General features: G+C 40.8%; 2 protein-coding genes across 3 annotated transcripts; one reads left to right on the top strand and one right to left on the bottom strand.

Annotated features, from left to right (window-relative positions):
• Window positions 1-1716: 1716 nt before the first annotated feature.
• LOC145449044 (integrin beta-1-binding protein 1-like) lies at window positions 1717-3963 on the top strand. Its single transcript, XM_080327508.1, has 6 exons — window positions 1717-2033; window positions 2100-2205; window positions 3167-3285; window positions 3345-3434; window positions 3492-3647; window positions 3712-3963. Exons 1-6 carry the CDS (start codon window positions 1947-1949, stop codon window positions 3826-3828), a joined length of 675 nt encoding a protein of 224 aa, XP_080183634.1. The 5' UTR covers window positions 1717-1946; the 3' UTR covers window positions 3829-3963.
• On the bottom strand, window positions 3821-17147 carry LOC145449043 (cerebral cavernous malformations 2 protein-like). 2 transcript variants are annotated; one of them, XM_080327506.1, is made up of 17 exons: window positions 16931-17147; window positions 16684-16863; window positions 14937-15020; window positions 13605-13695; window positions 13445-13537; window positions 12951-13006; window positions 12024-12156; window positions 11285-11339; window positions 11103-11204; window positions 10850-11042; window positions 9000-9141; window positions 7886-7988; window positions 7747-7826; window positions 6316-6435; window positions 5358-5492; window positions 5059-5099; window positions 3821-4334 (listed from the first exon to the last, which is right to left on the bottom strand). In XM_080327506.1, exons 1-17 carry the CDS (start codon window positions 16985-16987, stop codon window positions 4131-4133), a joined length of 1869 nt encoding a protein of 622 aa, XP_080183632.1. In that variant the 5' UTR covers window positions 16988-17147; the 3' UTR covers window positions 3821-4130. The 2 variants fall into 2 exon arrangements, with proteins under 2 accessions (XP_080183632.1, XP_080183633.1); XM_080327507.1 differs by lacking the exon at window positions 6316-6435 and having other exon boundaries at window positions 16931-17145.
• Window positions 17148-17377: the final 230 nt, after the last annotated feature.

Genomic DNA, 17377 nt, shown 5'->3' with positions numbered 1-17377 from the left:
TGAGCTCCAACAGTGCTTCTATATCGAATGTAAACATTCGATGGTGTAGATATCTGAGTAAATCCTCTGATACCACGAACATTTTTATTAATTTTTTAATATGTTCTCGGCAAAAAATCACAAACAAAATATGCGACGGAATCCGACCCGAATACGCAGAAATACAACAAAAACAACCGCCGATACCCCTGTCCGCCCGCGACAAACGCGACTACACGCGCCCCAATACGGACCGGGACGGGGCTCGTTCACTTGAGGACCAATTCTACTACATCCTTATGGAGAAAATTGATTTTTGGTCCGAAAGTGAACGAGCCCCGTAGGTTCGTCAATTAGATTAGCGGACCTGGACGCCTCTGCATTACCTTTTTCCTAGAATTCATGATCATTTCCTATAGAGAAAGGTTCAAGCGGGTATTTATGTTAAAAACAATTTGTTTTTCTCGTATAATATCAGTTTCAATATGTATATTTCCATCACAGTCCCGTGAATTCAATAAATTCATTTGCGCATATAGAAACTGGATTTTTGACGGTCCGGAGTTCGTGGACGGGTTTTAGCTTCGAGCTATACACTACAAAAAAAAATTAGACAAGTTTGGTCTCAATGTCTCAAATCGATTTTTTAGCAGAAAAAGTCTTAAAGACAAATTAGTCTTACCAAGTACTTTATGTCTCAAAAGTAAGCCAGAAATTGATCGAAAATGGTAGCAGTGCCTTGGGGGCATCCTTTTCAATGTTAGGGGTCTGAGCGGAGGAGGGGAAGGATGAGAGAGACCAGAAATTGCAGTGTTGAGATGATCCTGTACTAAGTTTACAAGGTATTCACTAGATATAGTTATCAAGGTACATGCCACTTACTACTCACGTATACCATTCAGATCAATATATATATGGTTGTCTGAGTCGAAAATAGCATTTATGGTGAGTGGGTGGTAAAATGAGACCAAATCAACCTCATTTCTTAAATTTGAGACCAAATTTGTCTAATTTTGAGACCAAATTGTCTAATTTTTTTTTGTAGTGTATACTATACAGGTATTGCCCTGATTGGAATCGCTGGCCTTTTTGCCTGATATATCAGGTGAGCAGCGATGATTTTCCAAGTTGAAGTAATTTAATAAAAAATAATTAAAAAATAAAATATAGTGTGAGCACAGGACGCCGATTCCAAACAGGGGTATTGCGAAATAATGAGAAACGTGACAGAGTGAATAGAGTTACGGTAGGAGGTGGAAACGTATTAGCCGAAAAAGATGACACTTTCTATATATATACCAAAAACACAGCACTACCACCAACTATAATTGACCTTTCACGATCATACTCTCGTTGATACATCCTTCGTAACCACATCAATTCACTGAACACGCTCGCCGCTACTTTATGGACTGAGGTTCAGCTTTTCACTCATTGCCTGTTGCGCGCCATTTCATTGGTTCATACTAATCACGTGATGCAGAACTGACCTCTCAGGATTACCGATGCATATTATTTTGCAATATAATTCGGTGAACCTTGTTGAGAAACTGTAGCCCATCGTTTCATATCAATGTCATGTATATTTCCGTAGATTTAATCTATGCTCATTCTCTGGAGTCTGATGTCAAATATATTGTCGAAACCAGTCATCCGCGTCGGCCCACGCCCATCATAATTTATTTTCTACGAAGTATCCTTCTCATAATACAAATGCACTTCAACGACAACGGTCACGCAGAAGCGGGGTATAATTAAACTATAATTACTGTCCAAGTTGCAGATCAAAATGGAGGATTGCTGCCAGAACTTTGCACGCATTAGACATGATTTGTCAGCGCTCGATTGTAAACTTGATGTTTTTTGGGTGGAAACCCTCTCTTTATAGGCACGATAAAAATGAATGAAAAAGAAACGAAAAGTACGGTATAGGTCTGATGTGAAAGTCTCCCCCATCATAGAATGTCATGTTACGACGACAAACCAAGGTGGCACAGCTTAGTGCTGACGGTAGCGAGCTATCTCTAAGAAGTCAAGGAAGCTCGAAGAGCAAGGTTCGTGGGGAATATGGATTTGGGCCTAATGTATTATTACTAAGACTCAACACCTATTTTCTTTAGTCACTAGACTTGGACTCGATAGACGGTTTATCCAAGTCTAGCACCCTATCAAGCCCCGAAGCAAATTCAGGGAGAGGTGGTAGTTTATCATCAATTCAAAGTTCAGGTGCGTTTGCATTAGCATGATATAGTATTCTGTCAACATCCTTTCGCGTTCAGCCTAACTTGCTAACTAAAATCTGAATTAACGGATGAATGACAAGGCCTACTTTAGTAGTTGGTTCCTACAAATGTATCTCCACCGTATTGCAATGTCGTGATTTTTATATCCATTTTATACATATATGAAAAAATCAAGTTATTGTAAGATTCTCATTTTCTTTCGGCGTTATCTTGGCCACGATTACGTTTGTCACATTGTGGCCAAAATAAGGCCGAAAGAAAATCTTACAAAATTTTGATTTCATAAGATACTCGATCCACAGTGACGAAATGGTGATGACTCGAGTCACGATTTTATGATGACTCGACTTGACTCGAGTCATTTTGTCAAAATACGGAAATGACTCGACTCGAGTCAATCTGTGTATTGACTCGACTTGGACTCGAACCAAGTCATATGACTCGAGACGCAGACGGCCAACACCGACATTTCATTGTAATTTCGAGGAATAGTTAAGAAACCACACTATTGGGATTTCGTCTATTGGTACTGGTACTTGAAAACGCGACCAGAAACTGCTAAAAATGAGGAAAATTAGTATATTAAGAATGCGAGCCATTCGATATCACCAAACAGAATTACAGAAAGTGGATTTAGCAAGACTTAAACTGGAAACTGGTCAGTCAACACAATGACTTGGACTCAACTCGAGTCATAATACCATGACTCAGACTCGAGCCTCTGTTCGTTGACTTGTAGTCGGACTTGACTCGGTGGTGAATTGAAAATGACTCGAGTCAAAACTATAAAAGTGAGATTGACTTGTGACTTGAAACCTTGCGACTTGGTTACAACCCTGGCCTACATACTAGCTAGCCTATCTGGCATCATTACGTGACCAGCCACAATCGTAACCATTACAATCATGAATACTTCACTTGCAATAAGTCTGTTACCATTTTAGTTTTGCCTCCCGAGGCAAATGAGGCAGATTTTCGTGTTCGAATTGTCGGCTGCATTGAGAATATATGCGGTCTCGGAAGCGGGCCGTTGGATGTGATCAACCTGATCGACATAGCTCAGGTAAGGCACTGAAAGTTATTTGCGTCATGCACCTTTTACTTACATTTGATTTTTACCAGCAAGAAAATGAACTTCCCCTGTATGTGAACGAAGAGGCGATCATGTCGCTCACTGTCCACGGGATTAAGCTTACTAAATGCAATAATGGTGTAAGATATTACTTGTTCATGTCACATAACTGCTTTCAATACATTTCTTCACATCAGCCAGTGATATATCGTGTACCTATCCACCTGATAGAGAGGTTGGTCATATTTGACGACGGAATATTCGGTAATACCATGCTGGCAGTAAAATGCATCCGGGCAACTGCGTCTCCTGATGGACCATATGACATCCACGCCTACCAATGCGGAAATAAGGTGAGCATGAGCGCATCACAGACGGGCGATCTTAACAGCGGCATGACCCCGATTCGTTTTGCAGGAGATGGCGCAAGAAGTGTGCAGCCGCTTCAATCACATACTTGAAACTGCCATTAGCCATAACCCTCAATCCAAGGTGCTGCCCGCCGCATCCGTACAAGGAACAAATGCAGTTTGAAAGAACTTGTTGGATAGAAAAGGCATTGTCGGACATGCAGAAAGTAGTATAATAGAGCACCAAAGAGCTATTCTATAGCGGCTCGAAATATTAAATATAGTAACACATGAACCAATACATAAAAATATCATAGAATGGTTTCTTGTTGACTGGTACTAGCAGCACATCCTTGAATTAGATAGTTACCAGGAACATGGGAAGCGCCATTCTAGTTGAAAAAAAAGTATTCTAGTCAGGCTACGTGGTTAGTGGGTCAATTCGTTTGTAGCATGCACGATGCGGACGGAGTATCTTCAATAACATCATAATGCGACAGTAATCGAGTCCCTCTTGTGTTTCTTCTTTTTTCTATGCTCCTTTTGTTGCCTGACATCAAAATCCTGAAGAGGTGGCATTGCGAAGTGTTCTGATGATGGCCTTTTGGACTCGTTCGAAGACAGCTCTGATTTCCGCCTTTCTTTACCTTGCCTTCGCTGTCGCACGTTTGTGTCGTCCTTTGATGGCGTCTAGGATTAGAATACACAAACGGTCTGCTACTCGACTAGCATTTGGATATTGTAAGCGGTCGGTGAGAGGTTGATCTTTCAATCTAGGATTGCCACTAACGAGTTATTTTCATTGGACCCGGTAATCCTGATTCAGTCAATGGAACATGAATGGGTGTCATATAGGGTTAACATACGTCCTCTTTTAGGAGGATATGTCCAAAATATGGTAACCCTGGTGTCATCACAAATGTTATAACTAGGGCGATTTTTTTGACCTAAAAAACGGAAGATTTTGACCTAAAAATCAACATTTTGACTTTTTTTTACCTCAAAAAACTTGATTTTGACCCAACGTATGCAAATTAGGTGTTTTCCCATATAATGTTAGAATTGTAGTACTTATCTTCATTTCTGGTTCGAACTGTCTGTACGAATCTGGCCCTACCCCACGTATTACGGTAATTTTTTGACCTAACGCTACAATTTTGACCTTTTTTTTGACATGACAAAAAATCGCCCCAATTATAACTTTTGGAAACATCTGGATGATGACTACTACAGATAAAATTTTGTATCGCCAGGACAAGTTGAGAGCCGTCAGCATGGTTCTCACATACTCAAACACGTGGTAATGAAGTTGTAAGTGGTGTTATCGTCGTATTAGGGATGAGACAGACTTTGAGGCAGTCACTCGGTTTGCCGAAGTATGTGGACGCCTGTTAGACCAACATTGTCAACATACCATCTTTGCGCTTGAAGTCCTGCTTACATTCGTCTCTGAATCTGAATAAAAAGAACAATCGCTTAAAACGGCACCAGTGGTGGCCGAAGTAGTCAGATTTGCCACTCAACTACAAGTAACGTCATAAATATCTGCTCAATTCAAGCATAAGTATACACTATCAAAATGGTAGGTAGTTCTGCCGAAAACATACCCACTTGAGTAAGTAGTACAAGTAGGCTAAACCTACTCTAGTACTCCACTTTGTTACTGACCACCTCACCCGCACTACCGACAGAGCGGCAGTCAATCTTGCCTACCTGAATCGTTGGACGTATCTCCAAAACCTGATGGAACAGCAGCCACCGAAGTTACATGAAGTGCGGAATAAGATGGCTCATCAACGAACGGCGAGTCAATAAGGTGAAAAGCCCGTCTTGGTGGTGTTCCGTTCGCTGAAAAATCGAGGCAAACAGCGTTAAGGGCTAGCCTTGCGAAAGAATGCCCGATAGCAGATGAAAAATGCTTCGAAAGATTCAAATTAATCTGTAGAGCACGGAAACACGGAAAATAGAGCATTGAGCTGTTATGGGTGTGGGCACCCAACGGCCAACATGGAAGAAGAAATTTAACCACCATCAAAAAACAGCTATTACAAGATGCACACTCTGTGGTTTCTAACCAAGAGGGCTGGGCAAAATGGAGTACTGGTAACTAGATGATTCCGAATTGAGTCAAGTATTCGAGTACCACGTATTATGAAAAAACAACACCAATAATATCTTGAAAAGTTCAAATATATATCTGACCGAAATCAAAATGTTGCCAGTTACACACCATTCAAAATAAATTTCTTATTTCTAAACCCAGATATTTCGTAGTGCTTTTTACCATTTTGAGGGTCGACCCCTACTGGACAAAAATGTCGTTGCATGAACATTCGTAGCCCTGTGCGACGTGTTTTAGCGATGCTGAACCACGGACAGCCAAGGTTTCGATGGTTCGACCGTAGTATTGAAACTACATTTGCCGTTGATTAAATGAATATTACCCTGTTTGTGAAGGCGACTCTTTTTTTACCATACTCGTAGAAATCGAACCTACTCTAATCCATCGTTACAATGCACACTCCACTCAAATCGTCCCAGTAACCAGTATGTAGATTGCGCCAAGAGACATAGCAAGAGTAGAGCACAAAAGGATAGGCATGAATCAAGTTATTTTTGGGACATCTCGCAAGACACGCGGGTGTTAGTGGACGTGCCAAGCAGCCCTTACCGGATTTCGTTGGCCTCGGTCTGGCATAGGAGCTCATCACAAAATTGTCAAATATCCCGCCGTCTTTGTACGGCAGGACAGGAGGAGTTAGAGTGTGTTCGGATTCGCTCGACGAGAGGTCTATAACACAACCGATGCTTGCCGTTTGCTTTGACGCGATTCCATATCACTCGTTCGTAATTGGAAAAAGTTGGCCATTCTCATCAAGAATGACGGAGGTGGCTCGTCTCCCACACAATGCCCATTGATATTTTCGTTAACAAATAACAATAGGCTATAATACATGGCTTGATTGTTTTGTAGTTGATATTGTTCCACCGATATCTCGGAACGACGACAAAGAATATGAAGAAACTAATAGATTACATTACTACCATATGAACACCAAGCAGCCTTGCAACAAAAGAATCACTATTGATTCGCTTCAACGAGAACTCAGTTTATGTAAAGTTAAGAGCTTCTTGGAGGTGCAGAGCTTCAATATACATTTGAATAGTATATTCATATTGAAATGAACACGAATATTTTTGGCTGACACTCGTCAGGGATAATCATCAGTAACTAGTAGAGAATTGGAAAGAACATTGTATATCAACAATCGTGTCACGAAATATTATGTCACCAGCATGAAATGAGATCTCAAATAAGATGGTACACGAACTCCTTTTGTAGGCAAAGCTTGGCCCGGTGAAAAGCTCACCCCTAACTCATCCGCTCAAGCTTGAGGCTAAGCGACATTCAAAGGCCATAAATTCTGCCATTGGTGAACATCTGTAGGGCAATCTCGCTTGTGAAAAAAATTATCGAGACGACCAATTTCGCCTCATTGGGAGGCACCGCTCACACTTTGACCTGTGTGCCTTGGGGACGACCTTTATGAAAATACATCAGCCCAAGCTTTGTCTACAAAATGAGTTCGTGTGACGTGTACCATTTTAAAATAGTACATTGAACGCTCTCTTATTTGAGATTTCATTTCATGCCGGTGACGTCATATTTCGTGATACGATTGTCGATATACAATGTTCTTTCCAATTCTCTACTAGTTGCTGACGATTACCCCTGACGAGTGCCAGCCGAAAATCTTCGGGTTCATTTAATATGAATATACTATTCAATTGTAAACATAAGAGAGGGCTAGCTGCAATTCGTAGGATTAAGGCTTATTCCCCCGGAATACCTAACCTATATACAATCAATCAACAACAAAAATCTAAATCTAGCCCCACACCCACCTGTCTGAGTCGACAGGATGTGCAAATCGACTAGGATATTGTGAAATTATATGTTCTTACTATGTCACGGAGTATCAGTGACGCCATGTTATCATTAAAAAACTAACCACCTTTTTTCTCAACTATACGTCACAAACCAAGGCAGAACACCAGGGAAAATATTAACGGCAGATACTAGTGAAAGCGTGGGCCTTACCGGTTACATGTGCCCCGGTAGAAACGCTGCCGTCTTCCGATTGCGCCGAGCTCGAGACACGCGGCGCCTCTGTCCACCATCTTAAAAATTCAAACGCGTTACCCATAGCCAAACACGCGTAACCTAATCTCAAACGCACCCGTACGAGGCAGAATCCGAAGAGCTCTGATCGGCTTGATGGTCTTTCAAAAATTGGTCAAAGTATGACAAGTCGGTCGGGTTTGGGATGAAGTGCCGCATGCCTGACGTAGAAAAATCACCGTTAGGGGTTATCCGTCAATTCGGCACTTGACAGCTAATCCTAACACGAACACATTGATACACAATTCACACTCATATTCATTTTGAAATTAGATATTGATGAAACGCTTTCATGATAATAATAATAATGGCTATTCTATTTCTATCGCTAAATTCAACTTGCAAAATTCACCAAGTGCTGTATATCGCAATTCACGCTCATATTCAACGAATCATTCATTTTTAAATTTAGTGCTACAATATTGATGAATTTTGTATATAGTTATAATTTAGTTATTGCATTTCTAATTCCAAATTCACCAAGTGCCGTACTATCACAACTCAAGCTCATGTCAAGTGAAACATTCAATTTCGAATTCATTAATGCAATATCGATGCATCCAATGCATCGCATCATTATGTTAGTTGTAATTCTGATGTCAAATTCAAGTGCCGAATTCCAGGATGGTGATTTTTTCGAATACGTAAAACGACCTGACTTGAGTCAATTTTTGTATTGACTCGACTTGTACTGAGTCATTGTGCACGAGTCGAACCAAATCACATGACTCGAGACTAGGATGGCCAAGACAGACATTTCATTGTAACTCCGAAGAATAGTAAAGGCACCACACTACGGGCGCCTCGTCTATCAGTCCTGATCCTAAAAAAATTGGCCAGAAACTGCTAAGACTGAGGAAAATTACAATATTATGAATGCCGAGCCATTCTATCATTTGAGCAGAGTTGAAAAAGTGGGTTGAAGCAAATTGAACTGAAAACTGACCTGTGAGCATAATGACTCGGACTCGAGTCAAAACACTTTGATTCAGACTCGACCCTTTATTAGCAGACTTGGACTCGGACTTGACTCGAGTCAAAACTATAAAAATGAGATTGACTTGTGACTCGGAACCTTGCGTCTTAGTTACAACCTGGTCGAATACACTAAGTACCAGATTCACTGGCAACTTCATAAAGCAACCTGGTGAAATCGAAGAAGGCAAACCCACCAAGCAGCAAATGCTTCCGGGTGTCGGTGTACAGCTCCCAGAGTTTAACCGACAGATCGCGTATAGTCAGCGTTCCCATTCGAAACTGCTGCAACAGGTCGGCGAACTCGCGCAGTTCATTGCGGGTAAATTCCTTTTGAAGCTGAAATGGCGCAGGTCCTCAGCACAAGCTTTACAAACAAGGACTAAAGAGTTGACGCGGACGGTCAGGGCTAGTACCACCGCCATTGGCACGAGAGACCGCGGCTCGAATCCGGGCTGCCGATAGTTTCAAAGTGTTGGCAGTGGAACTCAGTAGCAAAGTACCTCCCTTTTTTTGAAGTTCTCAAGAAAGTTATGCTTACTTTCACTACTTCCTAAGGTGGTTATCATTTTAGATTACTACTTCTACTTGTACCCGAGTAGAAATTTGCGACATTACTTCTATTCGAGCAGAAACGTAGACTACTCTGACCAACTCTAACCTCGTCACGTGTGCCGCTGTTCCTAACTTTACAAAAAATCCTATAGAAAGATCACTCGATGAATGAAAAGCGCGAAGCAGCGCCAAAAGAAACATCAAGATTGGACACTGCTACGTTGGGCATTAATACCAGTCGGTTAAGGTAGATATAGGATTGAGAACAGGGATGTTCGGTGACAAAGTAGCCTATTTCTACTTTTTAGAAGTACCGTAATTTTCCAAGTATAGTACGCCCCCATGTATAATACGCACCCCTAAATAGCATGTAAATTCTGGGAAAAAGCCTGTACCCATGTATAGTACGCACCCTGCATTTCAGTACAGGAATAGTTCCGATTTCGTACACGATGTCATTCTGTTTTGCGATGTCACTCTTGAACAATCATTACACAACGATCGCTAATCATTAGACAATTAGCGGGATTGTCTTTAAACGATAGTAGATAGCAGCCAAAGCCTGCGAGGCAAGCGGCGCGATAGTTCAGGCGAGCGACACGACATCTTGAGCACTAGGAGACCTTTTACAGATGCGATAGCTAATCATTATACAATTAACGGTATTGTCTCTAAACGATAGTAGATAGCAGCCAAAGCCTGTGAGGCCGGCTGCGAGTTAGTTTAGGCCAACGAACCGACATCTTTCGCCCGATGCCTATTACAGATGCGATTGCGCCTAGGCTAACGGTTATGTCATGCGCAACAGGTCTGTTGGAGATGCGACTGATTAGTGATTACGCAAGCGATTATATCTAGCGCACATGGCCTCTTGTATATGTATAAATTGCATATGCGATTGTTCGGGCCTGTCGTTGACGCGATGAATTGGCGAGAATTGCCGCGCGCGAGTGTCTATTAGTGATCTAATTTCGCTCGAGTACAAATGGCAAACCAACTCAGCAGGAGATCGCGTGACTCTTGTTAATTGGCAACACGCTTCCCAGTAATTGGCAGCGTTACACTCTATAATACGAATTACTACGCGCGCTGGCTGAAAGTGATGCGCGATTGGAAACAAACATGATAGGTGTGATTTCAAGTTTTTTATCGAGGGAGATTTTTTTCAAGGCTTGTTGTACCCATGTATAATACGCACCCCCCTATTTTAGGGCAAAAAATCGTGAAAATTTTGTGCATTATACATGGAAAATTACGGTACTCAAATAGTTGCAATGCATACTCAAACTCATGTGGTTTTGATTTAAGGATACATCTAATTACCAGATTTAATTTCAGGCAAAACTAAGCCTAGAACACTTACTTCTACTTTACGACTACTTTACCATACTTGGTCGTTTCCACATCTTCCTTCGGTTGCAAATTTTGCTGACAAGAAACCCCATACAGATATTCATGTCAAGTCCCCGGTCATAGCCTACAGCAAACTTACAACAGCCAGATAGTCCGGGATTTGGAACTCCGCTTGCGCCCCTGTGCGTTTCGCGGAGCTTGTCGGACTTCTCAAATGAATCGAGCTCGAGGACGGAACCGGGTTGGTGCCGGAAGAACCGCTGCTACCGGAACGCCGGTGCGTTCGCGACATGATCGGCAAGGTCGAGCTGGACCTAGGACGCATCTCGGAGCTGCAAATCATGCGTGCAATGTAATTGGGGAACGTTCATAGTAATTTCGGCAGCGCGTACAGTTGACCGGTGCTGGGCCGAAATCGAACGTCTGTATTGGAAGTTCCGTGTCTGTTTGCGCTGTTTGAGGTAGGTAGTGACTCTGTGCTTTTACGTCTTTGCCTAAATGAGCAGAAAACTTCAATTTTCACAGACACTCTTCGAGGTGCAGAACTTCAAGTTTTGAGACTAGGAGCACTTACTCTTCGGTGTTGTCGTCAGTTATTACAGTGACAGGATCTCTTTTTTCAGAATCGTCTAAAAAATAAACAAATAAATGAACAATCGAGCATCAAAGGCTGACGAAACGGCAGCGATTTGCAAGACAGGGAGCAACTGTTTCACGATGGCGCAAACAGTTTTAAGATTACTCGATCGAGACCCTACAAGTGTATTAGGGATAGGTGTGCCGGTACCAAAGTTCTGATAGCAAATATGAATGTTAGATAGCTGGTTTATGGTACAGTACTTGAATGCTGCTTTCATCAAAACATAGATTGCGAGAATACATTTATTGCAAGACTTTTCGGCGCCTATAACCGAGCGTCATATTTTGCCTAATAATTTCATATAGCTTTGGTGCGCCGATAACTCTTGATAACAGCACCTGAAAGGTCTTCGAGTTATAATATATGTATCCTTGCGATGGATGTAGTGATAAAAGAATATATATATATACAATCTTGATGGACTCGGGGAAAATCCAAAAAGGCATACAGTGATCCAGCTGCAAAACTGTGCAAGTTGAAATGCAACTAGTCCAGGAAGTCGGTCAAAAAGAAAAGTGATAAAAATCAAGAGCACTTTCTGATTCAACGCTGCCAACTATATATATATATCGACTTTCAATTAAATAAAAGGGCAAAAGAAAACAGGAAACAAAAGAACACCAAGATACTGTATACTGCCAACTACCAGTATACAAAAGACGTAAAATCTCACCGGTACTGTAAGAATGATTTTTTGGAGTAATAGCACCGACCATGATGGATTTGTCAAGAAAGTCAATCGCCGAGTCAGTGTACACCAGCTGGAATATTTGGCGGGCCAAGGAGCAAACTTCTTCTGCGGCGTCCTACAAACGGAAAACGTTTGCTCAACAGTTGTGTACCGCTTGATTATTAGCCTAAAAGTGTGACACATACATCCAGGCAAGGGCAAGATTACCCAGTCCCACTAAAGATGATTCTATTAAATACCAAGACAAACAGATGACCATGGATTTTTGTTTGTTGTAATTAAATTTATCCATGTTGTCATATTATGTCACAAGTGCAATTTATTTCAAGGATTCAAAAGTATATCAATTGCAACAAACTTGACAAAACGTTTTTAACAGGCAGCCTATCATAAGTGTTTGTCATACGATTTGGAAAACAGGGCAGCACACTAGCTTGTTCAGGTACGCCGACGAAATAGGATATGGCTGGAGAATATAGAAACGCTTCTTTATATAGCCACAAGACTGTGACGAAACATCCACCATTACTACAGTATTGTTTACTGGTTAAACCTCTTATAAATATCCCCATTTCGACATGCTTCGTTGCACCTGAATGGGCAAAAAGCCTCATCAAAGGGCTAGAACATAGTGAAGGAATTCTTAGAGAAGCAATAAAATAACAATTGACTCATAGATAAGTGATAAGTGTACTAGTGCTATAAAATGTATATACCATCAATCTTCTGTGATTCAAGCTAAAATCATATTCCTCTTATCCATCACTAATTTCAAAAATCTTGATGAATAACATACTTCGAAGATTGCACTATCAACTACATTTACTGTCACTGAATATCATCGCTCAAAGTTGAATACAGCCTGTTTGATTCAGTTAGAATTTCAAGTTAGAATTTCCATAGACCTACCTTACTCTTGCAATTGAGTAAAGTCAAGTTGCACATCTTTGGGTTTGTCTCTGAAGCTGTAAAATGAATGAAAGGTATATGCATAAATATATAATAAAATGTACCAGACTATAGTATATTACATGGTATCAAGTTTCATAATATATACCGCAATGCAAACCAGCAATATCATGGGTGGTAAAAACAACATCAGGAGCTATAATTTCTTGTAAATGTATTGGTACTTGAGGATGGGCCATTGCAGTAATGAATGTCTTATTGACTATGTCCTTAATCACGGTTAATCAAAGAGACAAAATTGCATAACACATACATCGGGGAGTTCATCATGCTGATACACAAAGTTGGTGATGACAAACGCTCAGGAATAGGTGCACTACCAGAAATTTATGAAAACACAATAATCATACCTCGAAACCTGAATCATCAAAGGCTGTCATTAAGTCTCACCAATCACGTTTAATTAACGGTTACAAAATGATATTTACTCTTACCGAATTTGATGAATACAATGTGCTGTTGGTCGTCACGGACATAGCCTACAGCGGCGATTTTATGAGTAACGATTCTTTGGATAAGTTTTTCACCTGGACCGGATAGGATTGGTTATCGCGCTTGACAAAAGACTCGGCAAATATCAATTAGGCTACTTACCGTCTCTGCGCAAGAGTTTGATATTGTGTACAGAAAACGTAATGATAATATCGTCATCATGAAAGAGATGGCTTTTTAACTGTCCCACTGCCTGAAGACGGAAAAAATGCACTTGTTACCATGGTTATGTGTATGCCAGCAAATAGGCTATCAAGGTTACAGTTAGAGATGTCTGAAAACGTGTAACAAATCGTTGCGTATTTAGAATGCAACATTCTGAAACGATTTTACCGATGAAATTTGCACAAATGGACGAACTTTAAGCCAGGAAAGTTAGCTGGGTGTAGGTGCTACAGGCAGTCAGGCATACTGCCAAAGCTAGAAAATGCGACATTCATACTGCTATGACATCATAACGAGTGATACTCAAATACTCGACTGACTTGAAGCCCAATACTCGATTCACAATCGAATTACCCAGGTTTTGTATTCTGGTTCTTATTATGAATTGAGTACAAAGCTACCACATGCATTGTATGTGGATAGCTGTTAAAAGCTGGGGTACAAGGGAGTATTAAAAAAAACGTTATTCTTATGTATAAGGGATAAGACGTACATTAGGGCTGTTGAAAAAAAAAACTTTTCCTTCAGATTTCACTTGCTACTTGATAAAATTGTTAGATTGGTGAAAAAAACGCTGCATACCAACTTTGGCTCAATTTCAACCAGTAGAAGCAAGATTCTTGCAGTTTAGAAAGTTCTGAATTTATCATTAAAAAATATAAAAATAAAATTGTAAAATTTTTCTGTCGATCCCATAAAATTGTTACGCTGTCAGTAGAGAAGATGCACACCAAATTTGGCTCAATTTCAACCACTAGAAGCGAAGTTATTGCAGTAGAAAAATTTCTAATTCTATGATTTTATAATAAATAATTAAAGAGTAGCCACCGCAAATACTATTTTATTCTAATCCAAATTTTTCTACTGCAATAACTTCGCTTCTAGTGGTTGGAATTGAACCAAATTTGGTGTGGATCATCTCTACCGACAGCCTAACAATTTTATGGGGTCGACAGAAAAATTTTGAATTTTTTTTTCTATGTTTTAATGATAAATTGAAAACTTTCTACTGCAAGAACCTCGCTTCTACTGGTTGGAATTGAGCCAAAGTTGGTGTGCAGCGTTCTTTTTAACAAACCTAACAATTTTATCAAGCAGCCAGTGAAATCTGAAGAAAAAGTTTTTTTAACAACCCTAACGTAGCCTGCATCTTATATGGGGGCAGTCAATCCTCTAGGTATGCATAACAGTGCCTAAAAATTCTGATACTTTCATGAAACTGGCGCGTGCGCTATAGTGCACTATACTTAACATACATGCCAAACATACCTGCTGTTCATCTAATATTTTCAATAAGGCAGCTCTGTCGGTAGCATCAAACTTGGTCTCAATGTTTGGAACAGTACCGAACAGCTAAAAGAAAATATCAGAATATCACTGTCAGGGTAATACAGTCGATAGGTCTAAAGATGAAGATCCTAACATGATTCAGCAATACCGGCTTTGAAGCCTGAATAAAAAATGAGTGGAGCCCTTCACAAGACACCGATTAGAGAGAGAGAGAGAGAGAGTCTTTATTTTCATCCAACCAAAATACCTAACAAACGGCAGTGATGGTGGTACAGAAAATATGCGTGCACAGCATTCGGTATTAGATAGGAATGATCGATAAGACCGTGAAGGTCATCTAGTCTGATCACACCAGCATCAAACAGGTACACTTGACTCTAAACAGTCTGGCTGTAAAAAATGTTACGGTAGTAAAAAAAAATAGAAGAAAAATTAAACGATGGTAGCAAATGATCAATGAAGCAATTAAATACAAGGTTGCCAGTGAACTCGGCACTTGGTGAATTTGGCCGGACAAACTCGGCACTTGGTGAATTCGGCCATCGGGAAATTTTGTAATAAAGTGTATTAACAACTATGAATATGAATTTAAAGTGTATTAACAGCTATTAATATGAATTATTAAACTAATAATAGTATTATCAAGTGATTCGTCAATCTTGTAAGGAGGTCAGGGCATATGTAGATCACGCAGTCACGTCGTGATTAGATCATGTGATCACGGATTGCGCAAGCGCGGGAGATAACGCGACGTTCACATATCGACCACGCGTGGTCGGCTCAGTGTTGATTTGACTTGGCGAGGGACGGACGTACGACTTTTGAGAAGATGGATCTCTGATGTAATAACGAAGTTTTAAAGGATCACCAATAAATGTTTCCCACGAACACGAACAAAAATTTATACGTCAAAATATATTGTTTTTTTTTTGTGCCTTTGGAGAGACGGATATTAGGGTTGGGGTGGGGGTATTAGGGTGGGGGAAAGGGGGATATTAGGGTTGGGAAGGGGGTGTTAGTTTTGGGGGAAAGAGGGATATTAGGGTTGGGGGATATTAGGGTTTGGGGAAAGGGGGATTGGCGGTTGGTTAGGGTATCCCAAGATTAGGGTTGGGAGAGGCGGGGTAGGGAGTTAGTGGGAGATTGGGGTTAGAGAATGGGGGATTGGAGGTGGGTTAGGGTCAAAGTCGGGGTTGGGTATCCCAAGATTAGGGTTGGGGATAGGGGTATATTAGGGTTGTGAGAGGGGGATATTACGGTTGGGGAAAAGGGGGATTGGAGGTGGGTTGGGGTATCTCAAGATTAGTGCCGAGTTCACCGGCAAACATTCCAGTAACCAATCATGGTGACCGTTACCGCTACGCGATCTACCACGGCACGTGATTCTTCATTATCTGATATATATATTTAATGCATTTTTATTACAAAATTTCCCGAGGGCCGAGTTCACCAATGGCCGAATTCACCAATGGCCGAATTCACCAAGTGCCGAGTTCACCAAGTGCCGAGTTTGTCCGGCCGAATTCACCAAGTGCCGAGTTCACTGGTAATCAAATACAATGGTATATGACACGACAGCCTGGCCTAGTGTCGGATAATTTACCAAGGTCTCTATCACTAATAAGATTTTACATGGTAATATATGTCTTGGTGGCCTAGAAGTGAAGTTAGTATCAGAATAGCAGTCCTATAATTTTTTTTAATGTACGCTGACAATAATTTTTACCGCAGCTTCCTTTTCGACATATTCGGCAACTAGTCTCTCCGGTTCCACTCTGCAATCCGGTCCAACAACTGGTACAGAACGCAGAGGGCGCCTCTCGGTAGGTAAACTGTCTTTCACTCTGGACGACCTTCGGTTTGGCGGAGAATTTCGAGCTCGACTTGGTATCCACTTGAATAATCCCTGATACGATACGAGGAAATAATATTGGAACATTTAGAAGTTACACAATTAGGACTTTTCAACTTACCCTCTTGCTGCCCCTGTGATTATCATTATCCATTTCAGAATGGACAAGAATCACCATTTCTCTTCCCTGATACTTCCAAAACAAAGATCTCCATGAATATCAAAATATTGAAGCCAAAACATTTCTATAAACTCCAGCTATGGTAAATCTGTCATGTATCATTACACATTAATATAGGAGCTATCATCATTCCTCGACAACCTTGAGCATGTCAATCTAATGTTTATAGAACTATAGCCTATAGCGTTAGCAGGTATATTATATCAAGTTCCACGGGCCAAAACACGACAAAAACGAAAACGGAGCCCAATAAATTATTATCTTCGCACACTTATCGAATGGGTATCCTTGATATGGGCATTTGGTCTGGTCTATAAATACACCCTTCAGCGCTCAGGCCATCATGGACTCCCTATAGTAATGAGTAATGACCACCTTCAAGTCTAA

Source organism: Botryllus schlosseri, chromosome 10 (assembly GCF_051294905.1).
Source record: "Botryllus schlosseri isolate E-star chromosome 10, Bs_hap1, whole genome shotgun sequence".
In the NCBI taxonomy this organism is placed as follows: Eukaryota; Metazoa; Chordata; class Ascidiacea; order Stolidobranchia; family Styelidae; genus Botryllus; species Botryllus schlosseri.
The sequence above is the reverse complement of the archived record's forward strand: the minus strand, read 5'-3'. Positions and strand labels throughout refer to the sequence as shown.